The sequence below is a fragment of the Astatotilapia calliptera genome, chromosome 10 (assembly GCF_964374335.1).
Source record: "Astatotilapia calliptera chromosome 10, fAstCal68.1, whole genome shotgun sequence".
Lineage (NCBI taxonomy): Eukaryota > Metazoa > Chordata > Actinopteri > Cichliformes > Cichlidae > Astatotilapia > Astatotilapia calliptera.
Genome location: NC_137431.1, coordinates 32,032,358 through 32,054,205, shown reverse-complemented (window position 1 = coordinate 32,054,205; position 21,848 = coordinate 32,032,358). Strand labels below are relative to the sequence as shown.

General features: G+C 44.5%; 2 protein-coding genes across 3 annotated transcripts in view; one reads left to right on the top strand and one right to left on the bottom strand.

Annotated features, from left to right (window-relative positions):
* Positions 1-21,848, bottom strand: part of sgcd (sarcoglycan, delta (dystrophin-associated glycoprotein)) — a 449,906-nt gene that overhangs the window by 196,218 nt on the left and 231,840 nt on the right. The gene's annotated exons all lie outside the window — the stretch shown is intronic.
* LOC145431479 (uncharacterized) lies at positions 17,497-21,145 on the top strand. Of its 2 annotated transcripts, XR_013911796.1 has the most exons (4): positions 17,497-17,802; positions 17,890-19,498; positions 19,583-20,903; positions 20,991-21,145. XR_013911796.1 is itself a non-coding variant. In XM_080307338.1 (3 exons), the coding sequence occupies exons 2-3, from the start codon at positions 18,092-18,094 to the stop codon at positions 20,423-20,425; spliced, it is 2,250 nt and encodes a 749-aa protein (XP_080163464.1). In that variant the 5' UTR covers positions 17,497-17,802; positions 17,890-18,091; the 3' UTR covers positions 20,426-21,145. The 2 variants fall into 2 exon arrangements, 1 of the variants encoding a protein (XP_080163464.1); XM_080307338.1 differs by having other exon boundaries at positions 19,583-21,145.

Below are 21,848 nucleotides of genomic sequence, written 5' to 3'. Positions count from 1 at the left end.
TGTGAGAAATAAACGGGTAAAATTACAGAAAAAACTCTGATATCTCTTTGCTGTAATTATAAAGCCGAAAGTTTGTGAATTCACAGAAAATACCTTTTTGCTGTGGACTCATTTAAAAGAAACAAAAAAAAACAGGCTTTTCAACATCAGATGAAAAAAGATGAAAAAAAAAGATTTTTTTCTGTCATTTAATGCTGTAGTAGGAACCATGTGTGGAGATCTTTATCAGAAGGAATCATTAATACCTATTTGGATCAGCTCGACGTGACTCAGCTCAAGTCGTTTACCATTACAATGGAGTACAACCTAATGTGGGCGGGGTCGTTATAGTAATGCAGCCGAATGTCTGGTGATGCTATTTGTATGCAATGTGAGCGCCACAACAAGCGAGGACGTCATTGCGATTGTATACCTGCTGCCTTTTGTCAGACTCGGGGACCACAGTCTTGTTTTTTGTGAAGCCTTTTCCTTTGATGCTGAGTTTCAAAAATGGTGGTTTTGATTTTTGAGAAGGAGATGCTCTCAGGAGTCATCGAGTGATGCCACTAACTAGCCAATCGGTGAGATGAAGACTGATGACATCACATTTTCGGATTGCCTCTGGTACTAAAAAAATACCTGGCACCAGGTACTATCACCTAATGGAAAAGCCTAAAACCCCATTGCCAGAGTTTTAATCTTACAGTAAAACGGAGTTATCTTGAACTCTTGACAACTCTCGATTAAGTAATCCTGACTTAAAATTCGAACTTGTGTGTCTATTTCTATCATGTGAGGCTTTCCTTTGGCCAGCTTTGTGCTGTGCACCATAAAAACTGTATACAGTATTTCATCAGTACTTGACCTATGACTCTATTATTAAAAGCGTACAGTATATATACATCTTCCCCTGCTTGAGTTTCACGGTGGTCTGCTGTGTTCCTCTCCTTTCTAGCGTTTCTCTCTGCCAGGAGGCACATCTTTTTCTATCTGACGAGCTGAACTCACAGAAATCACCGAGAGCGATGTGAAATCACAAGCAATCAAAGAAACTGCCACTCACCACCAGAAGATTTCAAACATATACACGCTAGTCACATTCCAGCTCTGTCATCTGCCTTCAACTTTGTCCAACGCCGTTATTTTTTTCTTCAAAAGTTACAGTTGTAGTCATTTATATGGCTTAGAGGGGGATTTCTGCTATCATAGCTTGACAGAAACCACTCTTATCTATTCTAGCGAAAACGCTGCTTTGTGGGGCAAAAAACAGGCGGCCGTGGTGCTGTTTGCAGGGCTGCGACAGTCAAGTTTCTCCACATGCATTTTTAATGAGTTACGATGGCCTTTCTGCTGGATGTGCTATTTAAGCAGAAATGCACAGTAATCATAATAAGGGTAATGCCATGAGCGTCCCACGGAGCAGCCGTACTGATACCGAGCCATGCTGACGAGACATGATTGTTTAACCCTGGGATGAAGACATCTCCACTGTTAAAATACATGATGACCCTGTGTATTTGTGTAATTTTGAAAATCACGATGAGCTGGGGACCAATTTAAAAAAAATCAAATGTGAGCTTAATGTAAATATGAGGCTATCATTTCATTAAATAAACTTTAGCAGAAAAGCTGCGATCATCGCAGAAGCATTTTCAGGCTGTGGATTCTGTGTCACTGATTTTCAGGCTAAAGACAGAAGGAAACCATCTAAAGGTTAAGGCTGGGGGGACATGAATGACATTTTGCAGTGAAATTGAGTTCAAAGTCTTTGGTGCTGGTGTTTTAATTTAAGAGCAGGAAAGTGTAGCCTCACTGGAGTTCTTACAACACGGGCCTCTGCTCCTGGAGGCCAAGCCATCAGACTTTAGCTGAGGGGCCATCGACCTTTACTTATGAAACCCAGGCTGATTAAGGTGGAGCTTTGAATTCTAGTCTCTGATAGTATTAGGCTATACTTTTAGGCTAAACTTTTACTTTTTGTTTTTAATTCACTTAATGTTTGAGCCCCTTCTTACCTGTCTGAGCTCCTCTCTGTTTATGCTCCAGGAAAAACCATGAGGTTTAGCTCAAAATTAATGCTATCCATCCTGCGGTCTAATCTCAAATCTCGTGGTGATAGAGCCTTCTCTTCGGCAGGTCCCAGACTTTGAATAGTCTTCCCCTAAATATTAGATCTGCACAAACACTTGATCAATTTAAATCCCTTCTAAAGACACATTTTTATGCCCGGCTTTTAACACACTATGACCCAAACATTTTGGTCTTATTTAACAGTCTTAGTTATTGTTTTGATTCTTTTATTGTCTCGTCATTGTTTTATGTTGTTATTATTGTTTTACATTGTTTCTTTTTAATGGCATTTTTAGATTATCTTTGTGCAGCATCGTCTGTCTGGAAATGTGCTATATAAATAAATTTGACCTTGACCTATACACATTCAGGTAGCACTCAAAGCTTTCCAGATTTAAGCAACAAAAGGATGAAGACCCGACTCTTTGAACTTGGCATTTAGAGCCCTCAAAGATTTTTATTTCTTAAACACTCTGACTGAACTTCTTTCAACTTCAATTTTAAAAATTTAGACCCAGCTTTATTTTTTTGTTACTACCGGCAAATTCTGAGGTTAAAAAATAAATGGAGCTAAAACTGCTGTTGCATCAATGTGCTCTTGAGGCTGGCTCCAAAAATGACCCAACTGATTTCCCTGTTATAATACTCAGCTTTAACAGTTTTGGTATCAATATCTAACTTTCTCTTCATTACAATCATATCAGTTTATTTAAAAAAATAAAATAAAATTCACCTATTAAAATTCTATTAACACGTTAAATTTGCATTATTTGGAGCGTGAGCACTTTGAATTGCAGGCGTGTGCTGACACTGACGGCTGTATTTGCAAGCTTTCTGCTAAATTTCACCTTTTCTACTTGAATCCCCAAAAGTTGATTCTGTTCATCTGGACGTAGCGTTTTGTGGGAGAAACGTTTCATCATCATCCAGGTGACGTCTTCAGTCTCAGCTGACTGCAGGTTTCCTCAAACCTGCAGTCAGCTAATAATGACTGAAACCAGCCCAGTGAAGGAACAATGGGCTGGGAGGTTAGTTCCTTCATCATAATTATGCAAATTCTCATGACCATTGATCAACAACCGCTGATCAATGGCCATGAGTACCATTCACAGTGAGTTGGGGAATGGCTGCAATCACAACATTGTAAGATGGTGAAAGATGTACCCTTAGGCCCCACCCCCCTCAATTCAGAGATGGTCTTTCCCTTTTCAAATGGCCTCCTTGGCTCCGCCCTCAAACCAGCATTCCTCCCTGTCCAAGATGTGCACATCCTCATCATTGAAAGAGTGTCCACGGGCCTGTAGGTGTGAATAGACGGCAGAGTCCTGGCCTGACGAGGTAGCTCTTCTTGTTGTGCCATCCGCTTTGCAAAGGTTGTTTGGTTTACCCGCAGTCAGCTGAGACAGAATCAAACTTTGGGGATTTACCTGGGCACGCATCAAGATGTTTTCTACTTGAACTTAGACCTCAGTCACACACATGTAGAGCCTGGTCTGTGCTGCAGGAGCCAAATGTATTGTTCGATCAGTTTGCAGGAGGATGCTGAAGATGCTGTCGCTAGGTAAAATTAGCTGCAGAGAGGGTTTGATTTGTACGGCTGGTATTAGGTTGCCATTGTTGCCCTGATTTTGCATGGAATGTGTTGACTCGTCTGTAAACAACTGCCATTTGCTCTTAGATAGGGCTGGGTATCGACTTCGATTTCTATAATTGATTTGATTCAATTTTGATTCAGACAGAACTTTTATAATTCTGATCATTTATCAATACATATCCATATATCCATGTATAAAAACAACGATGACACTTAGACTTCCTCAGAGGTGTAAGCATCACAGCAGATGCCTTTGTGTCAAAGTAACTGAGAATAAAACAAATAAAAACATGAAGGAGATTTTTTTTTACAGCAGATATAACTTTAAAAATATTCTGCAGTAGAACAAAAACGGAAGAAAACCATGAATCAACGTATGAACATTACCTGAAGCTGCTGAAGTGAAGCAGAACAAAGTTACAGAGGTTTTATTAGAGACACAACTAAGTGTTTTGCAACTTGGTATCATTTTAAAAAGTTTACATTTCTTCTGTATTGAACAGCAGAAATGAGGCTTTCTTGTCGGAGGTCATTTTTTGGAAAAAACAAAAACAAAAACAGCAGCCGACAGCGCTGTAAACAACAGATAATGCAGAGAACAGATTTGAAATGGAAAACTGGTGTTGAAGGACACGGAAAGAAAGAGCTGTGCATGAAGTGTGATTTTATTGTGGTGGAAGCAAAACAGCAAAAGTAAGAGAAAACTCATGATGATGTTTCTCAAACGTGAAGCGTAGTTTGGATCCTCGTTGGCTGCTGGTTCAGTGAATTTTGGTCTGAGTGACAAAACCTGCAGCATCAGAATCTGTGAGATGTTGGCCTTGTGTGAACGATCCGCAATTTGTGTTTACATCTTTGTGCTGAATCCGTGTCGCTGTTCTCGTTCGCTGTTTTAGCTGTTTGGTGGTCGTTGAAATTGTTTTGTTAGCTTTAACCTGCGATTCTGGCAAAATACATTTATATTTAAAAGTTGATTCAGGATTTAATGACTCAATATCACGGTCCTCAGACGAAAATTGATTTGAATTGGGAAATCAAATTTTTAAACCCACCCCTACTCTTAGAGCATTAGTGAAACTTGTGTAAAAAGTTGTGCTGAATAGCTCAGCACATTTCAAAAGTCACAACTTTTACTTACTTTACTTTTAAGGAGAATTGTTTCCATTTCCAGTCAACGTTGCACATTTTACAGTTTCACTGGTACTTAGTGAGTAATTTGCAAGTCTTTGCACAGTCAGGTTCGCCAGTTTTATATTAGTATCGTTTTATATTTATCAAGCCAACATCAGACTAAAATCAAGGGTTCAGTAGCATTCTCAATGCAGTAAGTAATTCAAAGAGCTAAATGTACACAGCCCATAACAAAGTTAATTAAACGCGCTTCAGCGCACGGCCCTCGTGAGCTGACTAACCTGTACAGACAGCTCTCGCCTGCTTTGCCCTATGGTGCCTCAGAGTTTGATAGCCTGGGGAAGTTTTGACATCCGGGAGTCAAGAGAAGAGATTAGAATTAAGCGAGACAAGGTACATAGAGAGAAGCCCAGCAGGTTAATGATCACTGTGCCACGGCAGGCTCCAGCCATCTGGTTAGCTTGTAATAGAAGCTGTTTCTGGTCAACAAAGATGAAGCTTTAACGGTGGTAGGATGTAATTCGATGGCACGGTGGCCAAGAAGTGGAAATCTGGGAGAAGGTGCTTATTAAGGTGTGAGGTACAGTGCAGCACAGGCTTCCAGATAATTAAGATATGAGCTACAGGTGACAGTGATGCTAACAAGGATAGAGGCATCGTTGCCTCTCAGTGAGCAGAGTCTGTCAGTATGACAGACAGCTACTCTCCACAGTGTGACCTTATGCTGATCAAGACTCCACGTGTGAGAAAACTGCACATTCTGAAAAACAAAGTTCACCTCTGGATGTCACAGAGCGCTAAAAATGACCAAGAACAGACTCTCTGACACCTCCTTTGAATCCAGTCCAGATGCTTCTTCCTGTTAATGTCGACCACAAGCTTGGATCTAAGCATTATATGACACGTGCAGGCTGTTCACCCCCTTTTGTCCTTTAATGTTTTCTGTATTTAATCATCAGCAGTAAAGTGTAACAGGTGATTAAACTTTTACAGGACTGTCTTAAATTTCAAAACAACTCACCTTGATTTCATTTGCCTGTTGAGTTGTCAACAAGTGGTCCAGCAGTGACCATATGAGCTTTCAGTGTCCCTAGTTTACCACCATCTTTAATAAAGAAACATACTGAAGCAACTGAAACAAGGTTATTGGAGAAAGAGCAGATGGACCCTAAAGGAAAAGGCTTTTTAGAAATGGAAACCAAAATACCGCTTATAAAAAGGCGAGTATTAACCTAAGTAGCTTTTTCGAATTGAACAAAAGAACAAAGCACCATTCTGTTTTCAGGTGACGGCAACAAACACTCTAAAAAGACGGACTTTTACTTCGTCTTCACAGGTGATGTTTGTAAGACATAAAATATTGAGTCAACCTCTCTCTAAAAGCAAAACATGTAAAAAGTCTGCTTTGAGTGCATTGATGAAACTCATCCAATTTGACCCTTGTGCTAATTTTTACTCTTTTATTTTCCTTCTAGTCACATGATTCATATTTAAAAATCGTCCTTATTTATCGTAAACTGTGCCTACATGCAGAGCCTAAGTTCATCCACTGAAATAGGGAGTTCTCGATCCTGCCTATAGACATGCTTTTTTCTCATTGGATGCCCCTCACCTGGCTGATGCTGACAGAACCAGGTGCTTGTGGGAACACCTGCTTCACTCGCTCTACAAAAACAAATCTACTGACTTCCTAAAGAGCTTTCCTTTACAGCAGAACAAAAAGCCAACACACCGAGGGTATTCCGGGTTTCCTGAGGCACAGGGATACCAGTTTAACCAGTTACTCTTCAGTTTCCAGGATGGAGAACAACAAAAACCTACAAAGGTCCACTTCAGGACACAATCACGTGACCTTCCTCAAGAAGAATTGTTTGAATTCCGTCTGGGAGCACTTTCCGTCTTTGCGCCTCAGTTTAGGTTGGTACTGACCAGCCTTCTTGCCAGGATTTGTTAGGTAGGGAAGATAAAAGCATAAATCACAGTTTGGCTTAAAAGACAAACATTATGCTTCATACTTTTCAATGTTGAGCTCCTGGATTTACGTACATATTGAAAGATTATGCAAAAAGTGGTACTCAGTGCTTTATGATGTGAAGTGTCAGTCTGTGAGTTGGGAGTGAGACTAGCTTAAAACCATTTTTGGCTATCTTATAAAGCCTTTACATTAGTCCTAAGTAAACACTGAAGGCAGATGGAGATGGATGTTGGGGCATATCTGCTTTATCTCACTTTGCTCAGGTTTGTTGCTAAGGAAATGCCCTCTTGTTGACTTCAACCAGATACAACAGTAGACGAAACTGTGGGAGCAGCAGCCTGAAGCCTGATGTTTGGCTTACAGGGATTACTTCTACATACAGTAATGTCCAAAAGTCTTGAGCCAGCACTAATTTCCTGCTGTTTTGCTTTCCTGTAATTTATTCAAGTGGTCTTAAGCAATGGGGATCGCTCAAGAAAACTTAAAAAATCCCTGTTGCATCATGGTTTTCTAATTTTTTCAGTCCTGGTCTTGGACCAGACCATTTTCAGAGGAATGCTCTACTGTTTGTTAAACCATTCGACACTGACCTATGAGTCATGAGTCTAACTTGAGGAATGAACCAGTGTTGTTACTAATGTCTTTTTTTTCTACCAGCCTGTCATTATTTGCTCTCCTTTCTTCAGCTGAATCTATGAAAATGCCATAGATTTATATGAATCATAGATGGGCCTCACCAGATCCCAGACACTGACAATACTGAAAAAGTGTGACATAACTTTGACAGAGACAAAGAAGAGCTTTAGATGTCCTTCAATAATTCTGGAGAACTATTCCTGCTTAACCCTTTAAGACCTACCATAGAACCAAGTCCGCCAGAGCTTATATTATATTTTTACATGTTGTGGAGCCATTTTTGGGAGCATTTCAAGTTGCTATACATCAATACAACCATTATGGCCCAAATTTTAATAATTTGTCTGCATTAAGTGCATAGTAATTACATACATTGCAAAAAAGTGCAATAAACTACAAAAAAATGTAAAATCGTTTTTGTTTTATTAACATATATTTCTAGTTAGAGAAATTTAAGAGGCTTATCCCTCAAAACTGTAAATACAAGAAAGTTGCACAAACGAGTTTCCCACCACAGGAAATTTATTTTAAGTGTCTTCATAGTTTTATTTTTGAAATACACCAATTTTATATACTGCAGGAAAAACGAAAATAAATATTTTGAGTATAGGCTCATAAGGCCCTGATGGTAAAAAACTACATTTCCGCAAAATGACGTAACTTCTGGTTTCGGGCAGGACAGGGCGGACATGCGATAGTTCGCGCTGATGGTCGTAGGAAGTGTTACAAACAGCTGATCGGATCGGCAAAGCGTGTTTCTGAAATATTATGTTTTTGTTGCTGCAAGTGCTTTTTATGCAGTTTTTGCAAAGCCATATGTGGAAGGAAACCGTGACCTAGGACAAACTGATGGTATAAGATGTAAGTACAACTCCTCCGGTTTCATACGCAAAAAGAATTATTGCGCTAGCTGGTGTGGTTGCAGTGCTGCCGGGATTTAAAAATAGTTACGCAAAACAGAGCGTGCCCGCTCCGACCGGCTTTAAAGGGTTAAAGAAATCTAAAGAAGGTTAAAGATGCTGAGGAATAAAGGTGGTCACAACAAATATTGACTTTCAAAACTGTACAAACTCTGTAAACTATGTATAAAAAGATACTAAAGGAAACAAAGTAGGTGCCCCTTAAATGAACATTATGGATGTCCAACTATTTTTGCATTCAAAAGGAGATCTGAAAGTCGCAGTTGAAAGCACAACATCAGTCCATCTCATCCTGCTACATTCACTGAATTTCTCCTTCTCACACACCACCCTCATCTTCCCAGTCGCCCCCATCCAGACAGCAGGGAAACATATTGCTCCTATTATACGCTGGCCTTTGGTTTTCCATAGAAAGCAGTGATTGTGTTTCCGCTGGAGTGCGGCGATGTAGATGATGGTTTTGGCAGGCAGCAGACGGGGCTGCTCTGATGAGCTAACACTCTGACGGAGGAGAATGGGACAGGAAGAGGCATGAAAAATGGTGCAGTGTTTAGCGTCGTTTGGCACCGATGCCGTGGGTTCACTGAGTCAGAAACGAAGAGACCGTCTTTGTGGGGTGTGACTGTCACTGCTGGATGACAGATTGCATTCTAGGGCCTCTGAGAGAAGCGCAGAGGATGAGATAATGGTTATGAAATAAAAGTCTCCCAAACTGTGAAAACAGACAAAATACAGCAGCATAAACTGCCAGTTTTAGGTGAAATATTTAGCAATACAACAAAAATTGTATGCAGGAAATGTCATCACCAAGCAGCAGCACATTCACACCATCAAAACTCCTTATTGTGTTTCAACAGCTGTATCGATCTGTTAGCATTTTTTGGCACCAAACACCACTGCTTGGCACTTCAGGAAACAAGCTGACAATCCGGCTTTAAGAAGTCAATAAACTGGTTTCCAAAAGGGTTGAATCAGTGCTCCCTCTCTAAGATTGGGATTACACTAGTGTTGGATTAGTATAGGGAGTTACTAGACTTAGCAGTAGTTTTGATTCATCACAAGGTTATTTGAGTCTCATTAGATAAAAAATGTACTAATCTGAAGTCAAACCTCATCAGGTCATGAGGTCCTGTCCCTCGTAGCCTGCATGTTGTTTGGAGTCCTGTGGATTTGAGACTGTACCCCCGTACAGGTTATGACACTGTCCAACCACATTAGCCTAATATCACCAGAAAATTACTGTAGGAAATCCGCCAGGACTCTGAATGCTCACGTCTACTATTAGACACTAATTAGACTTCCACAAGAGTGTAGCACAGGCACAAAAGAAGTTTACTTTAAAACTTGTTGTGCAATGTTCCAGTGTTTGTATTTTCCCCCTTTGCCTTTATTAAAAAATATTTTGGTTATTGGCAATTAGATGAACTTATTGTAATAGTAGCTCTGAAGAAGTCGAATGCAGATCTCAGGGTGGAAAACAAAGTGGACATTACAGTGTTACAAGTATCTACAAGCTACAAATAAATGTAGTTAAAAGCCCAATAAGTGTATTTTTCTCTGATCTCTGTCTTTCTCACTATTATAAAGGTTGAGTTCGATAAGTCTTGCTCTAGACCATAATTACACCATAATTTATGATCAAGGTGTCTAATTAGGGTATGACTGTGCATGTTTACAGCTAATACAGAACATGTTTGTATCAGATTAGACTAAGGGATGGCCTGTTATGTCTCATTAGTGAACTGCAAAATAAACTGCGACACATTATTCTGACTAGCATGCTACCAAACCCCGAGTGGCTTTTATGCATGAAACAAACAACATTATCATTCATTTGAAATCTTGTGTTTGTCCACTCAATAAAGGTTCATTGTCTTTGGTTTATTCTCCAATGACCCCTGAGACAAATGTCTGGCTATTTAGAGGCAAAATAAATGTTCCACTTTCTATTCCCAGGTATTCAGTTTATCTAACTGTTGGTGTTGGAAGGCGGCTTGCTTACACTGGATTTATCGGAGTGTTTTCCCCCAGGAAACAAACGCTCGGTGCACGAAAAACAAGTTCGAGTGAACATACAGTAAATGTGCTGTAAGCGCTAACAGAGACTATAAAGCTGCAAGAACTGGCAGGCTGGTCGTAATTTCACTTTTATTTTATATCATTTGTTCTACTATTAATATACAAATATACATATTACTCAACAAATTCAAAGAATAAAATGAGTATACTCTTCAAGCAAAGTAAGTCAATAGAGACTGAGTGAGTGGGGTATGTAGGCAACAAGCGAACAGCGATGGCAGCAAGATGCAACACGAGCAGAAGACAACTGTGATGCTCCAGGCCATTTTCTTTGGGGTCCTGACTTTTATGCAAATGTAACTTAGACAGGGTTGTGAAAAAGTACAAGATTCCTTCTTGATTTCAAATTTTTTGCATGTTTTTTACTCAGTTGCCTGTTTCAGATTATGCAACAAATCTTAATATTAGACAAAGATAACCTAGGGAAATACAAAGTGTAGTTTTAATTATGATTTCATTCATTAAGGGAAACAAAAGCAGTGTGGAAAAGTAATTGTCCACAAGGACTCATCCAGGTCATGAATTAACTGTGATTAAACGTATTATTTGGAGAGCTGAGTTCAATTTTGCTAGCCAGACCCAGAAGTAGGCTAAAAGCTCAATCCACCATCTAAAGATATTCAAGAACAGATGATTAACAAAAATGCCACTAACATCTCAGTCTGGAAGGGCTACAAAGACATTTTTAAGGCTTTGGGACTCCAGTGAACCACAGTGAGATCGTTATCTACACATGGAGAAAACTTGGAACTGGTGTGAACCTTCCCAGGAGAGGCTGTTCTACCGAAATACTCAAAGAGTGCATTGACGACTCATGCAGGAGATCGTAAAAGAACCAGAACAACATCTAAAGAACTGCAGGCCTCACTTAGGTCAGTTAGGTCAGAGTTCATGATCCAACGATAAGAAAGAGACGGGACAAAAATGCAGAGCATAAAGAACACAAAGGCTCGTCTCACATTTGTCAAAAAACATCTTGATGATCCCCAAGATGCAGATGTCTGGACTAAAATCCAGTGGAGCTGCTTTTGCATGACCTTAAATTAAAGGAATTCTGAAAAGAAGAGTCGGCAAAGTTCCTACGCAGCAATGTGAAAGACGCTTGGTTGCAGTTTCCTGCTGGACTGTTATTAGCTTTACGGGTAAATTACATTTTCACCAAGTGTGTTTGGGGACCTAAAGAATCTGCAGCAAATGTTTTGGATCCTGATTCTACAAAAACACATTTAAAGGCCTGTGGAGTCCCCACCTCAAAGGGTCAGAATGAGGACAGGGGGAATCTGTCCTATTCCAGCCTGCTGGTTTTACTGTTGGGGCCGGTTTTGCATTTCACTTTTTTCTCCACTTTTCTCATTCATCTTGGCTTGATAAATAAGGGTCACAATTCTTCAGCACAGCTTAGGTCATGAGCATGAGAAAAGGCTTTTAATCATGTGCAACATGCATACCAAGTGTGTTCCAGCCAAGGGCAACCAATAAAGAAAGCACTTACAAAGTGACCGGCGGAACTTCTCAATCTGAAAGCTCCTGCCAGACTAAACAAACAGCAGCCGCCTGCAACTACCAGAATATTGTGACTTTGAGGAACCTTTGCATAAAGCAAAGTGACACTAACAATTGTCACGGTTCGTCTAAACGAGGGGGAAAAAGGGTTGGAAAGACAGGTAGGAACATGTGGAAAAAGCACGAAATTCGAATCTGACTCGACCGCAGAAATCCACTTATCTGGCTGCTGTCTGGTTACATTCAAAGCTGAAAGCTGAAGGCATTTGAAATGTTTCTGTGATTTTGTGGAGAAAATGCAACAAGACACTGAAAGCTTCAACAGCAAGGGCAAGAAGATGCACACAGGAGCGTGAGGAATCTGCTGTTAGCTTGACTGTCATTTTTCTTCCTGAGCATTTTGCCCTTGGCTAGATTTTCCACAAATTTCCTCATTACAAAACACAATGTTCTGCAGCAGAGCCACGCACTGCCAGACTAGTGCCAACAGGAAACGGTTGTTAAACAGCAGGAAAAACATTTATTGTTCTAATTTCTTTGAGCTACATTAATTTTTTCCCCCTCACAGCAACAGTCCAGGTGTGTGAAATGCAGAATGTCAGAGGGAGACCGGGGCTGCGTTTGAACCTTAGGTGTTACACGGTGAACGGTGAAGGAAACTCTGGGAAGTTGTTTAACTTTGATATTGGAGCAGAGTTTAAAAAGGAAATCAATTATTAAAATGTAATTTTCAAGCAAACGCTGCAGCCAAAAACACAAAACACAGGAGCTAAAGTTTTATAGGTTTGAGGGTCTCTTGCTCCTAGCTTTATGTTAGCATCATACCTCTGTTTGTAGAACAGGAGGCCGGCATGCATCACTGCAGGCCATGCATCCATCCGCCTGCCAATCTCCCACTCAGCTAACCCTAAGATACTTAAACTTCTTCATGTAGGGCAATAACTCATTAATAACATGCCCATGGCCTCAGACTCAAAGGTGGTGCACAAGCAATGTCTTTCAGAACTTTTAGGGTGAGTTCACAGTGAGGGTCAGTGGGTAGATTGGAGTACAGGTGATGTCCAGCTGGCAGTCGAATGGCAGCGTTTTGCAGGAAGACACTGCAGCAACAACTTGTCTGAGAACTTTAGTGATGAGTATGTTCCAAACAAATATGAGTCTCAGCTCAGTCTTCACAGTGAAATCTTAGTTTGCCTGAAAGTGAATCATTTTTAAAACATTTATGTTTTGGTGCAAAGGAAGCCTGCACACACCTGAACACGGAGCCTGTACACACCTGAACACGGAGCCTGTACACACCTGAACACGGAGCCTGTACACACATGAACACGGAGCCTGCACACACCTGAACACGGAGCCTGTACACACCTGAACACGGAGCCTGTACACACCTGAACACGGAGCCTGTACACACATGAACACGGAGCCTGCACACACCTGAACACGGAGCCTGTACACACCTGAACACGGAGCCTGTACACACCTGAACACGGAGCCTGTACACACATGAACACGGAGCCTGCACACACCTGAACACGGAGCCTGTACACACATGAACACGGAGCCTGTACACACATGAACACGGAGCCTGTACACACATGAACACGGAGCCTGCACACGCCTGAACACGGAACTCCCATCTGTCACTCGACCTCAGCACTGTGTCGTCCTCCTGCATCACTCTCAGAAACCATAAGGGTGCTAATAAAAAAGCCTGCACAAATAAAAAAGGAATACAGAACGGCGGGAAGCTGAAAAGACGTGAGTGTCAGCCAAAGCAGTGGAACCCGGGACCCTGAAACAGGGTCAATACGTTTCCACTTAACAAGCATATGGTTCCTGCCATCCTGCTGTGTGAAAGTTTGTTTTGCAGTAAAAACAGTGTTTGTGGATTAGGACGTGGTAATTAGTCATTCTTATTCAGAAATGTCAGCACAGAGAAAGAAAACATAATTAAATCAGGGTCTACCGTCACTCCCCACAATCTCGGCACTCGGCAGCTTTCCTTCCTTCAGTCATTAACCTCTTTAACCTGAGGCCGCCACTCATTTCATTTACAGGATTATAGTTTAGTTGTTACTTGGGACGACTCACGAATGCCGTTATTTGTAATATGAGTGCTACGACTGATTTTCTGAGAAACAAAAACGCTCTTATCCATTCCTGCTTCATTGTTAGCTACTTTCAATAGATACAACTGGCTACTGACAGCTGAAGACCATGAAGGAGTCCAAAACATAAAAAAAAAAAATTGCTTTGGCTCAGCTGTACAGAAAAATGACTTCAATTTCCACTTTGTTTTATGTTATTTTGTGCTTTTAATGAGTGATCTGTTTGTTTTGTTGGTGTTTTTTTTCTCTACCTTGTGCTGTGAGTCACGGGCACCTTGTTTCATGGTGGTATCAATGTCTTTTCATTTAGTATGTCTTTGTAAAAGCACATTTAGCAAATGCATTTCATTTTTCTTCTTTTTTTTGTATTCAGTTGATTACTTTATAACACTATTTAACCATATTTAGATTTCCAACAATCACAACTTTAATTACACACAGTCAATTTAATAAGACGCTGCATGCAATAAAGGAATTTTAAGGGATGTGTCTAAATAAAGAAAATGAATATGAAGATAACATATAACCAGCATTTTGTACATACAATACAATACAACTTTATTTATACAGCACATTTAAAAACCAACGGTATAGCAAAGTGCTTCACATAAAACAGCAGGTTAAAACATGAATAATATAAGACCATTAACAAAGTACTGAATATGCTAACAGGTCAATGGCACTAATTACACAAGAATAAAAGTGAATATCAACTCAAACTTGCTAAAAACAGACAGGTTTTAAGTAGAAGAAGATATATAGAAAGATAAAATTTGAATCGAGTATAAAATACAGGCGCTATCTAACTAGGAAAGAAAGATTAAATAAGTGAGTTTTTAAATCATGATTTAAATAATTGGATGGAGTCAGATACGCGAATAGCAATGGGAAGGTTGTTCCACAGGTTAGGTGCAGCCAGGGCAAACGCACGGTCACCTCTGGTCTCAAGCCAAGATCTAGGCCAGGGGTGGCCAACCCGCGGCTCTCGAGCCGCATGCGGCTCTTTGCCTGGTTTCATGCGGCTCTTACGTTCATATCAAAGTTTGTGTTTTGATTTTTTTTATGTTGTTGTTTTAAAATGTGCGCGTTCACTTCGCTTGAGTTCAATACGGTATTTTCATCAAATGCGCATGTGTGTGAGATGAAAATACCGCAAAGTTTCCCAGTAGGAGCAAGTTCGCCCTTAAAATGGCAGGAAAAAAATGCACAGCAAAAAGAAAATATGAAGATGAACACAGGACGTTTTTAACAGAGTGGGAGAGTTTATATTTTTTTGTTGAACGCAATGGTAAGCCATTCTGCCTTATATGTCAGACGTCATTAGCGCATTTCAAAGCTTCAAATCTTCAGCGCCACTTCAGCTCACTCCATGCTAACATCGACCAGGAATTTCCAAAAGGGACTGAACTTCGCAAGCACGAGTTGGCCACTTTGAAAAGTCAGGCAGAAAAGCAGATACAGTTTTTCCAAAAATTTACGAAGCGGTCAGAGACCATAACGCTCGCATCCTATCAGCTGGCTTGGAACATTGCACGGGCTAAAAAGCCATACAATGAAGGGGAGTTCGTTAAAAAATGCCTCAGTGATGTTGTTGAAATCTTGTCTCCTGAAAACGACAAATTAAAACGCATGGTATCAGACGTCCAACTGTCCCGCCACACTGTTGAACACAGAATATCGGACATTAACACGGCTATTGAATCACAGTTGCACTCTGACCTTCAAGCATGTGAGTATTTTAGTGTCGCATTGGATGAGAGTTGTGATATACAAGACAAGCCTCAGTTGGCAATATTTGCACGGTCTGTTTCAAACGATTGTGTGATCAAAGAAGAACTCCTGGATATTGTGCCATTAAAAGACAGAACCCGTGGCATAGATGTGAAAGAAACCATGATGGCTGCATTTGAAAAAGCAAATCTGCCCATAACGAAATTAACTGCAATAGCCACGGATGGAGCACCAGCCATGATGGGATCTGTGAACGGGCTTGTGGGGCTGTGCAAAGCTGACCAAACTATTCCTGACTTTTGGAATTTCCACTGCATCATCCACATGGAGCAACTCGTGTCTAAATCATTGAATTTAGATAACGTCATGAAGCCTGTGATGGAAATCGTCAACTATATCCGCACACATGCGCTTAACCACAGGCAATTCAAGAATCTCATCGCTGAGCTGGACCAAGGGCTTCCAGGTGACCTGCCGCTGCACTGCACTGTGAGGTGGCTGTCAAAAGGCCGGGTACTCTCTCGCTTCTTTGAGCTTTTGGATGCCGTGAAACTGTTTATGGAAAAGAAGGACAAGGACTATCCCGAGCTCTCGGACCTCAAGTGGATTATGGATCTGGCCTTTTTGGTCGACATGCTGTGTCACTTGGACAGACTGAACCTGACCCTGCAGGGTAAGTTAAAAATGCTCCCTGACCTAGTGCAAAGTGTGTTTGCGTTTGTCAACAAACTGAAGCTGTTCAAGACACATATTCAAAAGGGAGATTTAACGCATTTTCCCACTCTGCTAAAAGCCAGCGGGCAAGTTGCCAGTGCTGCCCTGAGTAAGCAAAGAGCCAGATATGCAACGCTGATTGAAAACTTGCACGAAAGCTTCGTGACCCGGTTCCATGATCTACAATTGAAAAGGCCACAGATTACGTTCCTCGCCGACCCATTTAATGCAGAGACCGGCTGTTTGAAAGTCCCGCTAGTCACAGATGAAGCTGCGGCTGAGTTGGAGATGATCGATCTTTGTGAAGAGGACCAATTGAAACCTGCTTTAAGGGAAGGGACCATTGAGTTCTGGAAAAGTGTGCCAATGGAAAAATACCCCAATGTCAAACGGGCTGCGCTTAAGATACTGTCAATGTTTGGGTCAACATACGTCTGCGAGTCTGTGTTTTCTACCCTAAAACATGTGAAATCAAAGCATCGATCTGTTCTGACTGACACACATGTGAAAGAATTGCTTCGAGTGACAACAACGGAATACAAGCCAGATTTAAAGAGGATTGTTCAAGGCAAGGAATGCCAGAAGTCCCACTAAACAACATGCATTATAAAAGTAAATGCTATTGTAGATTATTATATTTTTGTTTGTGGACTTGGTTGAACTGAGAGTTTGTGTGTGTGAGACAGTGCACACAATGTTCATTGTTGAAAATGACTGGCCTGTGGTTTTAGTACTGTAGGAGTCCATTTCTGTCATTATCATGTTGGTGTGTGACATTTACAATAAATCTGGCTGAGCAGAGATGTGTGTATTTTGTGTGTGTGTGTGTGTGTGTGTGTGTGTGTGTGTGTGTGTGTGTGTGTGTGTGTGAGTGAGTGAGTGAGTGAGTGAGTGAGTGAGTGAGTGAGAGAGAGAGAGGAAAGGATGGGTGATGTTCATGTGTGCCCATGCGTATGATGTGGCTCTTTGCGGTAACACAGTAAAAAAAAAGTGGCTCTTGGTCTCTGACTGGTTGGCCACCCCTGATCTAGGCTGTACCTAGAGTGTCAGGGTCCTGGGACTGGGCGACCCAGGATCCCTGAGCAGTCATGTATTTTATTATTATTATTATTATTATTATTATTATTATTGTTGTTGTGTATTTTGGTGTTGCTCCCCCTTCCCTGTGCTAGTGTGTATGTGTGTGTGGGTGGCTGAGCACTTGTTTATAGGCGGCGTCAGGCCTGGAGGGTGTGGCCCTGCAAGGGGACTGGCCACACCCGAAGCCACACACCTGCTGCTAATCAGGCCTCGTCGGGGGAGCTACTTAAGAGAGTCTTGGAGCTCCCACCGACGCGGGATCATTGCTTGGGACTCCACGTTAGTTACCCAGTTTAGGTTTTGGTCGTGTAGTGTATGCCTGCCATTGTTCAGTGTCCTGACTGCTGCCGCTATTATTTCCCGCAGGAGGAGCGTGGAAGGCTTAAGGAGCAGCGAGCACCGGGAGTGCAGACACGGGAGCAGAGAGCACTTGGAGGACACGACACGGGAGTCTGGGGAGAAACACGGGGATTTATTGTTGTTTGATATCACCCTCTGTAAATAAACACTGTCTATACGTAGAGCACCGCGCCTGGGTCCTCCTTCCCCACTCCTTCCACGGTGTGCCATGCCGCACCGTGACAGAATGATCCCGCCACTTATGGACCCAGCGGTCTCCGAGGAGAGGCTCAGGAGGGAAATTATGGACAAAGTGTACCGCATGTGTGACTTATGGTGGGAGAAGCCAGCGGAAGGTTTGCGTCGCGCCGTGGAGAGGCGGCTGCAGGAGATGCTTTTTAAATTCCCCTGGCTGGTGGACTCCCTTAATGCGGTGGTCCTGGACTTTCTACTTTCCACCCTCCACCTCCACTCTCCTCCTCAGGCTGCCCACCAGCTCGGACAGCTGGTGGATTCACTGCCTGAGACGCCGGCCCCGACGTCTACACGGAAACGACGTTCGCGCCGCCAGCGTTCCTCACCGCAGCCACATCCACGGTCATCTCAAGAGCCGGCTGTGGTGAGTAGTACGGACAATTTTCCATTTCCCTCACCATCTGTGTTTGTGTCTGCAGTGGACGAGCTGACAGCGCAGGTAACATCACCTCGGTCTGAGGTCTTCACACCACTCGCTGCTTCACCATCTGCGGTTGTGGCGCTGTCGTCATCTCATCCGCATGCGGTCATCCCTCAGCCATCTTCTCCACCAGCGGCAGCCTCCATTCCACTACCCACTCCAGCAGCCCTGTCCGGAGGGGGCGACCTCACACGCATCCAACGCCTGATGGACTGGGTAACTCACACCACCAACGCAAGGGCAAGAGTGGTGGGGTTAAATGCCATCGAGGCAATCCTGGAGGGAGACCCCTACCTCGGCCAGCTCAAGGGAGTTTCCGCCTGCCTTTGCACCCTGCGTAAAGCCCGGGGGGTAGTGCAAGCTCGGGAGACCTCAGACTTCGTCCAGCTGCAGCAGGAGCTCAGCATGCCCGAGCAGGTGCTCAGCGAGCCGGAGGAGCCCGCACCGCCAGCTGAGGAGCTCGGCGAGCCGGAGGAGCCCGCACCGCCAGCTGAGGAGCTCGGCGAGCCGGAGGAGCTCGCACCGCCAGCTGAGGAGCTCAGCGAGCCGGAGGAGCTCAGCATGCCCGAGCAGGAGCTCAGCGAGCCGGAGGAGCCCGCACCGCCAGCTGAGGAGCTCAGCGAGCCGGAGGAGCTCAGCATGCCCGAGCAGGAGCTCAGCGAGCCGGAGGAGCTCGCACCATCAGCTGAGGCGCTCAGCGAGCCGGAGGAGCTCAGCATGCCCGAGCAGGAGCTCAGCGAGCCGGAGGAGCCCGCACCGCCAGCTGAGGAGCTCAGCGAGCCGGAGGAGCCCGCACCGCCAGCTGAGGAGCTCAGCGAGCCGGAGGAGCCCGCACCGCCAGCTGAGGAGCTCAGCGAGCCGGAGGAGCTCGCACCGTCAGCTGAGGAGCTCAGCGAGCCGGAGGAGCTCGGCATGCCCGAGCAGGAGCTCGGTGAGCCGGAGGAGCCCGCATCGCCAGCTGTGGAGCTCAGCATGCCCGAGCAGGAGCTCGGCGAGCCGGAGGAGGAGCCCGCTCTGCCAGCTGAGGAGCTCGGCGAGCCGGAGGAGGAGCTCAGCGAGCCGGAGGAGGAGCTCTCGCTGCCAGCCGAGGAGGAGCTCTCGCTGCCAGCCGAGGAGGAGCTCTCGCTGCCAGCCGAGGAGGAGCTCTCGCTGCCAGCCGAGGAGGAGCTCTCGCTGCCAGCCGAGGAGCAGCTCAGCGAGCTCTCGCTGCCAGCAGCCGAGGAGGAGCTCTCGCTGCCAGCAGCCGAGGAGGAGCTCTCGCTGCCAGCAGCCGAGGAGGAGCCGGAGCTCAGCGAGCCGCCAGCCGAGGAGCAGCTCAGCGAGCCGGAGGAGCAGCTCAGCGAGCTCTCGCTGCCAGCAGCCGAGGAGGGACCCGCTCAGCCGGAGCCGGAGATCAGCGGACCGGAGGGACCTCCACGTCTAGCGCGGCCTCCTCGCCATCTACGTCCTGTGCGTCCACGTCAGCGGTCGGCGCGTCATGGGCCTGGTGCCACGCCTCGCTGTTGCTCACCGGAGCAGCGCCGCCGCCACCGGACCCGTGGCAGGCCACCAGAACCGTTCCGCCGCCACCGGACCCGTGGCAGGCCGCTAGAGGGGCAGCGCCGCCGCCACCGGACCCGTGGCAGGCCACCGGAACCGTTCCACCGCCACCGGACCCGTGGCAGGCCGCCGGAGGAGCAGCGCCGCCGCCACCGGACCCGTGGCAGGCCCCCTGAACTGTTTTGCTGCTGCTGCCAGACCCGGGGCCGTCCGCCGGAGCTGCTACGTCACCGCCGTTGGGCTCGAGGTAGGCCCCCTGAACTCTCTTGTTGTGTTGATGGGCCACCTGTGACTGTTTGTGGCGTCTTTTCGTTTTCTTTTTGCACCGCTGCGGGATGCGCGGTCTGACTCTGAGACTGTGGACTGGGTCGGTTTGTTGTTTTGTTGTTTTTGCTTGTTTTGGTTCTGGCCCTCCGTCCTGGTTCCCCCAGCCGCCCGCCCTGGGTTGGTTGTGCTGTTTTTTTGTTTTGGTTTTGGGGTCGTCGGGAGCCGACCCTTAGAGGGGGGGTACTGTCAGGGTCCTGGGACTGGGCGACCCAGGATCCCTGAGCAGTCATGTATTTTATTATTATTATTATTATTATTATTATTATTATTGTTGTTGTGTATTTTGGTGTTGCTCCCCCTTCCCTGTGCTAGTGTGTATGTGTGTGTGGGTGGCTGAGCACTTGTTTATAGGCGGCGTCAGGCCTGGAGGGTGTGGCCCTGCAAGGGGACTGGCCACACCCGAAGCCACACACCTGCTGCTAATCAGGCCTCGTCGGGGGAGCTACTTAAGAGAGTCTTGGAGCTCCCACCGACGCGGGATCATTGCTTGGGACTCCACGTTAGTTACCCAGTTTAGGTTTTGGTCGTGTAGTGTATGCCTGCCATTGTTCAGTGTCCTGACTGCTGCCGCTATTATTTCCCGCAGGAGGAGCGTGGAAGGCTTAAGGAGCAGCGAGCACCGGGAGTGCAGACACGGGAGCAGAGAGCACTTGGAGGACACGACACGGGAGTCTGGGGAGAAACACGGGGATTTATTGTTGTTTGATATCACCCTCTGTAAATAAACACTGTCTATACGTAGAGCACCGCGCCTGGGTCCTCCTTCCCCACTCCTTCCACGGTGTGCCATGCCGCACCGTGACATAGAGTAATTGGTCCGATGATCTGAGGGTTCTCCCGGGGGTGTATGATCTAAGAAGTTCGGCGAGATAGCTAGGTGCTGTTTTACTTATAATTTTGAAGGTAAGGTAAAATAATTTTAAATATTTTAAATTCGATGCGGTATTTGATGGGGAGCCAGTGCAAATCAGCAAGGACAGGGGTAATAGAGGCAAACCTTCCAGTACCAGTCAGAAGGCGTGCCGCAGCATTTTGGACAAGCTGTAATCTATGGAGAAGAGTAGCATGGAGACCAAAGTAAAGGGAATTACAGTAATCTAATCTATCAAAAGGCACGAATAAGCTTTTCCAGATCCTTATGTGGTACGTAATAAGACGCAATTGGTAGAAGCTAGATTTGACTACAGAGGACACTTGTTTGTCAAATTTGAGAGAGCTGTCCAGCAGCACTCCTAGGTTACTAACAGTGTCAGAGAGAAAAGTGGCGAGGGATCCAAAGGTATCAACTGGTTGGCCCCGGGGGAAATGACTGTCAAACATCACAATTTCGGTTTTCATTTCTTTTAAGATAAGAGAGTTGCCCAAAAGCCATTCTTTGACTTCTCTCATGCACTCTAGGAAGCAGTGCAGTGACAGAGCAACATCGTCAGTTAGCTGAAAACAA